The 6,505-nt window shown below is 53.4% G+C and overlaps 2 protein-coding genes across 2 annotated transcripts; both read right to left on the minus strand.

The window, feature by feature from the left end:
• Positions 1 to 91: 91 nt before the first annotated feature.
• Positions 92 to 3,118, minus strand: BU24DRAFT_448587 (uncharacterized protein). Its single transcript, XM_033530899.1, has 2 exons — positions 1,703 to 3,118; positions 92 to 1,640 (listed from the first exon to the last, which is right to left on the minus strand). The coding sequence occupies exons 1-2, from the start codon at positions 2,704 to 2,706 to the stop codon at positions 230 to 232; spliced, it is 2,415 nt and encodes an 804-aa protein (XP_033388624.1). The 5' UTR covers positions 2,707 to 3,118; the 3' UTR covers positions 92 to 229.
• A 1,157-nt stretch (positions 3,119 to 4,275) lies between these two features.
• Positions 4,276 to 6,460, minus strand: BU24DRAFT_136383 (MFS general substrate transporter). Its single transcript, XM_033521091.1, has 5 exons — positions 6,053 to 6,460; positions 5,796 to 5,982; positions 5,673 to 5,739; positions 5,137 to 5,579; positions 4,276 to 5,076 (listed from the first exon to the last, which is right to left on the minus strand). Exons 1-5 carry the CDS (start codon positions 6,285 to 6,287, stop codon positions 4,455 to 4,457), a joined length of 1,554 nt encoding a protein of 517 aa, XP_033388625.1. The 5' UTR covers positions 6,288 to 6,460; the 3' UTR covers positions 4,276 to 4,454.
• Positions 6,461 to 6,505: the final 45 nt, after the last annotated feature.

Here is a 6,505-nt window from a genome sequence, read left to right on the forward strand (position 1 = left end):
TTTTGCTTCCATAAAAAGCCGGGCTCAAGTACCCAGCATTGCTATTCTGTGTCAGATTCAAGAAAGTTGATTTGAATATTACAATATAATCCTACAGTCCAATAATCATCATGTCATAAAAAAAAAGGAGAAACGAAGTGAAGACAAAAGAAAGGGTATGTCCGCATCGACGTATATAACACCAAGCATAAAGCTTAATAAAAGAAAAACAAGAAACCAGATGAATGCTTCAAACCTTCTTCTCACCCCCAGCATCACCACCATCTCGATGCTGGACCAATGTATGCTCCGGAATCGCCGGGACAGCTTCCTCCACAGTCCACTTCTTCCACTTCTTGCCACCGTCATTGTCGTAGGGAGAAATCACATCGTCATCCCCATTGACAAGCGTACTCGTTGTATCGACCCTGACAGGCGGACGCCTCCCCACTGGACTCGCAACCTCAATATCATCTTTCTCATCATCCCCTTTCTTCTCCGTCGTATCGTTCGTCACGGTGTCATCGGAATCAAAGCTCTGAACCTTCTTCACCACCGCCTTCGTCGTCACCTCACCCTTCAGCGAACCCGTCTTCGACGACGTCTCCGACACCGACTCCTTCCCATCCCACCCCGCAGGCGCAACCAACCTCGCATGCCCCCAATCCCTAACATCCACCATCGCCAGCTTCTCCCCCTTCTCCCCGACCGTGACCGGATGCCCCAACCACCCACCATACCGCCACGTCCCGACGCCGAGGTTCTCGTGCGCGAGCCGCTGGAAGTGCAGCGTGGTGTTGAGGTTCCACTCCGCGCGGGCGTACGCCGTCGCCTCGTCCGACGACGAGGTGCGCGGGATGAGGCGCGGGTGGTGCGCGTGCATGTACTCTAGCAGCGGCTCGAGGAGGAGGTCGAGCGCCATTATCAGCGTGCCGATGGACAGGATGAGAAAGATGCCGAGGACGGAGAAGGACGAGTATTTCGTTGTTGTGATTTTCTGGCTGCGGCAGAGGGAGGTTTGTTCGGTGCCGTTTGGCGCGCGGCGGAAGCGCTCGTAGAGGGGCGCGGGGCCCTGGCCGGCTTCGACGAAGGAGCCTTGGACTGAGGAGAGCGAGGCGTCGGCCCAGTGCTCGACTTCGTGTTGCCATTGGAGGTCTGGGAGTGGGCCTTGGTTGTTGCCGGTTAGGCCTTGTCGCGCGGTGATGGCGGTGACGCCGAGCGTGTCCACGATGCCGGAGATGGAGAAGAAGCCGAGTTGGAAGATGTCGACGGCCCATTGGAAGGTTTTCTTCTGCGAGGGCGTTTTGTAGAGGGTTTGCCAGTCGAACGAGTCGTCGGCGTAGCCGCTCAGTGGGCCGCAGCGCTCGCCCTCCGGGAGATTGGGGTTGCAGAATTGCGTCTGCATGGCGCAGCCCATGACGCCGACGGGTTCGTCTTGCACGTAGGTCATCCGGGATGTGGAGGTGTTGGCGACGCTCCAGAATTTGTCGCCGTTGCGGTGTGCGGAGAACCAGGGGTCGTCGACTTTGTGCTCGAAGAAGATGCCCGGCGATGAGAGGAAGAAGAGCATCACGTCTGCGTCGCGCCGTTTGAGCTCTGGGATGGGTTTCCACTGGCCGTACTTCTCCAGCCAGTCTGGGCCGCCGTAGGATTTGATTACACTTGAGTAGATGGTCAGTGATAGGTTCTAAGGAGTGACAACTCGTCAGTGTTTCGGACGTACCCAAGCTTGTAGTCTGCACGGGGAGCAGCCCTCAAGGGACGACCCCTCGTCTCGAGCTTGCTATTACTCTCCAGCGTCGGCGTCTCCTGCGTATAGTTCTCTCCATGCTCAGCGTGCGTCAATTCGCCATAGTAGTACTGCATGACCTCTTCGCCATCGTCCTCGCGTTTTATCCGCATGTTGTAGCCCTCAGTGACGACCGGAGCACAGTGATGCACGAGTCGCAATTGGAACCGGTTCTCCTTTGGCGTGTTGATACCCAGGTCCTTGAGGCTGTCTATGTATCCAGAGTCGACGATCAGATTCTTGTCCTTGGACTTGCACATCTTCTCGTCGAAGGGGCAGCTCGCGTTGCGGATCACAGTCGTCTTGAGCTTCGACTTCACGTATGGATGGCAGTCCTCCGAGACGGACGAGATGTTGCGGCTGTAACATTGCAACGCGTAGTTCGAGTACGCCGTCACCCTCTTGCATTGCATTGGGAGGAAGAGATCCGAATAGCTCGCATAGTCGAACTCATCGTTACTGACCAGCGGCCCGCAATTGTCGCCCTTCAGCAGTACCTCATTCGCAGTGTCCGTCGTGATCTGAGACGAGAAGACACCCGCAACACCAAACGACACGGACACGAATATCGCCAACACAATAAGTCCCACCAATCTCAGAAACTGCCTCCGCAACCTCACCGGAATCCTCCAAGCCCACACGATCTGCGACAACCCCCACGCCGCATCCTGCGCGGTGTCGCAATTGCGAAGGATGGCCTGCGTCTGGTGATAGATGCCATCTTGGGGCGTGGGATTGGACAGCATGCGATGCAGGAGGTAGCACGCAAGTCTCCAGAAGCTCTTCCCCGCGGCGCCGACGAAGATGGCGATGAATGCGACGAGCAGACCGCCCTCGCGCCGGCCCAGCGTCAACGTCGCGCCATTGATTTTCCCTTGCGACCAGTTCGTCCAGAATCCGAGGTGGACGTGGTACGCTGCTCCTCCCGCGTTGCTCATGATGTTTCCGCTTAACTAGGTAGCTGGCGGGGCGTGTTCACCAGCGACGACTATGGAGAGGATAGTAACGAACGAACGAGTGAACGAACGTATGGGGGGATGTGGGTCAGTCGTAGGGCGATACGCGACGGGAAGGAGCAGTAAGAATAATCGCCCGCTGCTGGTTCCCCTGACGCAGGAAGCAGGAGAGTCCGCAGTCGTCTTTTTAATCTATTTCACATGGAGGGAGAACCCTCATGATGGCTTCATCCCTGGGCGGCTTGATAATGGCATTGGCGTTGTCTTCTTCGCCCCCATGGCCATTTCGCTCTGGCGATCGCAGAAGTGTCGTAGTGATCTACCACCCACCAACTCAACTAACAAACAGCCCCCAAAGAAAGAACAGATACTAGTCAGTCGAGGGTCGAGGAACGAGGAACGAAAGAAGAGAAGGATAAACATAGCATAAAACCAAACCAAATTCGAATAGAAAAAAAAGATTCACCCAAGACTCCAAGAGCTCGTTTCAACCCCATGAACCAACCCTGCATCGGAAGATACGCCTCCCAGCCAGTAAGCACAGCGGGAAAACCGCTGGTTTGGCCGTCCCCTGGTACCTGCCATGCCCTGCTTACGGGAGAAATTGTTTGGTTTAGAATATTATCCGGGGTGTGCATACAAACTTATTCCGTTTTCTCGCACGGCTTTCTTTGGGTTCGGCGCGTAGGTATGTTGGTATGCCGTTGGTAATGTTATCTATCTGGGGCCAACAGTCGCGGAATCGGCTTGTCTGACGCTCACGCTCACGTTCGACGTAATGCCATGTGGAGTATCTGACTATGAAAACCCCGACTCCGGAAAGCCACGTTGGAGATCGATCTATTGCCCATTGTCCCAAACGAGTGGAGAAATCGAATGATGCCGTAGTCGAATTAGTATTCGTAGTTACAGACCAAGTCAAATTCGACGTCGAGGTCCAGAATGCTTACCTGACCCTGATCGCACCCTGCCCCGAACTCCCTATAATACAACCAGCAATATATTGAATGAGGCAAGGAACAAAGGGGCGGGGTTATTAATGATGCGTTGTATGCTCGTGCGTTTATTTCCTCGCCTGTCACCCTCCTACTTATTTTGTACCTAGACGAACGATCAGGAACCCTATCCGTGGAGATGGATTGTACAATGATGTCGCTCGGATCTTATAAATGTCCGGCTTATATGCGTGTAGTTACAATCTTTACATTGGTAATTTGAATACGAGGATTGCCAATGTGATTATTATAACGCAGCGTATAATTTGCGGGGCAGGAGATGGGGGATGGGGCGAGAAACATAGCGATGGTCTTGGAAGAAAGTGTCCAGACTGTTTCTCAATATGTGATCACTTGGTAGGCACATTCCATTCCTGAACTAAGAAAGGCAACTAAGAGTGTTGATCGAATACGCTGGGTGAACTGATGGGATTCCTAGGGGTTTAGTTGCAAGGTTAATATTGGGTGCACAGTGCAGGAAAATTGTTGGAGCAAGGAACATCGATACAAGGCCTGCCTGCCTGCATGGGTAGGAAAGATGGGTGAACCTCGATAGCGTGAATTTAGTGTATTTGGAAGAAAGAGTTATCGAGCTGAAGCTGGACCTATTTTTGCATGTACACCTTTTCACTCGAGTGTCCACGCACTTTTCGACACAGAAAGCTGCTTGCTTCCCTCCGCCACGGGCCCATTTCGCCATCATCCATTTCCAAACAAGGGATGTTCCAAGTTTTCTCACAGCGTGTACCTATAGAACGGGCTCTTGTCCCCCAAATCCAACAACTCCTGCTCCGAATATCTAGCCCTAATCTCCTCCTCAGTATTGTCCCGGAACAGCTGATCCCTCCTCTTATTCTCCCTATCGTAACCCCACCTAAGCACGAATGTCATCAGAACAGACAGAACGCACATGGTAAGACTGACGCCGAATCCGGTGCGATACTTGGGTGCCTCGCGGGCTAGGTAGATGTTCGACCCCATGATGCCGCCCATGTTGCCCACGGAGATGAGGAGAGCCATGCCGACAGCGCGTTTGGAGGACGGGGCGAGGGAGTTCGCGATCCAGGCTACGAGGCAGATGAAGGGGCAGTAGAGACCCCCCGCGACGGGGAATAGGAAGGCGTAGGTTAGACCTGGGTACTTTGGATGCGGGATCGCGAGTTGGGCAATGAAGCCGCAGGCGGCGATGCTAAAGCCTACAGCGATGAAGGGAGAGCGGACGCGGAGGCGGTCGGAGTACCAGGCGAAGATTAGAGTCAGGATCGAGGAAAAGACGTAGATGGGAATGGTGAGTAGTTGGGCGTTCGCGGCCGAGTAGCCGAGTTCTCTGATGACGGTAGGAACGGTTGCAGTGAATCTGGCAGTGAATGATTAGGCATATAGTAGTCAAGTGGGTTGCGAGGCTGAGAAAACGTACCCATAGACACCGCAAGTGTTTCCCCAGAAGATGACGATTGCAGCCCAAATCTTCCAGTCGGAGAGACCAGCAATAATATGATGCTTTTTGATCTTGTCCTGGTTGGTGACTTTTCCTGCACCCGAGCCAGTCTCATCTGCCAATCGATTGACCAAGAAGTCTCGCTCAGGCTGCGTTAAGAAACTCGCGGTTTCGGGCGAGTCGGGCAAGATCTTCCAGATGATAAGGGCCAAGGCAACGGGGACGAGGCCCTCAATAAGGAAGATCCACTGCCATCCAGACAGACCGGATCGGCCGTCGAGTTTCTGGATGCCGTATGCCAGCAATCCCGAGAATGCTCCTGACAACGACGCTGCGACATAGAAAACTGCCATGCGCCGTTGGACTTCATATCTTCGGTACCATAGAGTAAGCAAGAAGGTCGCGGCGGGGAAGAACCCAGACTGTGGCGTTAAAGATGAATTAGTATAGGTAGAGACATGTAGCTTGGGGTGGCTGCAGGCTTGGGAATGCTTGTGAAGCTTGGAGAAACGCACCTCAGCAACTCCAAGGAACCAGCGCGCGGCCAGCAAACCAGAATAACTGTTTACGATGCCCATGAGACTACATTTTGCATTAGAACATGACCTGCGCACGCAGCGACGAAGGGATCTACCCACGTCATAACCAAGCCCCAGGAAAACATGAGGATGGCCATCCAATGGCTTGGCCGCATCATCTTCAGAACAATATTGCTTGGGACCTCTAGCAAAGTATATGGGACGAAGAACAGCGTTACAGCCGTATTGTATTGCAAGCCATGCATGTTGAGATCATCTGTTAGACCCGCGATCTTTGCGTTGCCGACTGCGCAGAGGAGATGTGAGCACTCAAAAACCCAACCCCCGAATAATCATGAAAATGAGGGGGTTCTTACTGTTACTGCGGTCTATGAAGGCAACGAGGTAAAGTAGCGAGAGAATCGGAACTAATCGCACATCAACTTTCCTCAAGATGCGGTTCGCCTCCGCCTCTGGTATCTGGATGTGGTGCGCTTCGGCGTCATTGTCTGAACTTGCTTGTTTCTCATGAACATCTTCGATCTTGTTGTCTTCGTTGGTAGAGACCCTCTTCACGTCATTAGGTGCCTCGACGGCGTCGGTCGTAGTCATGGCGCTGCTTGTGCAAATGGAATTAAGAATTACTGTTCAATGAGAGGGGACGTGTGGGAGAGTGACCTTGTTCAACCTGACGGGCGGCGGGGCGGCGACGACGGCGGGACAGGAGCTTCTTTATTAGAGCACCCCATGTCTTTTCGGTCTGCAGGATCTCGGTAATGAAAGACGGCGGTAAATGCAGTGGATGTTGTAATGATGTGGGATGTGGGATG

This window comes from Aaosphaeria arxii, assembly GCF_010015735.1.
Source record: "Aaosphaeria arxii CBS 175.79 unplaced genomic scaffold BU24scaffold_2, whole genome shotgun sequence".
NCBI lineage: Eukaryota > Fungi > Ascomycota > Dothideomycetes > Pleosporales > Aaosphaeria > Aaosphaeria arxii.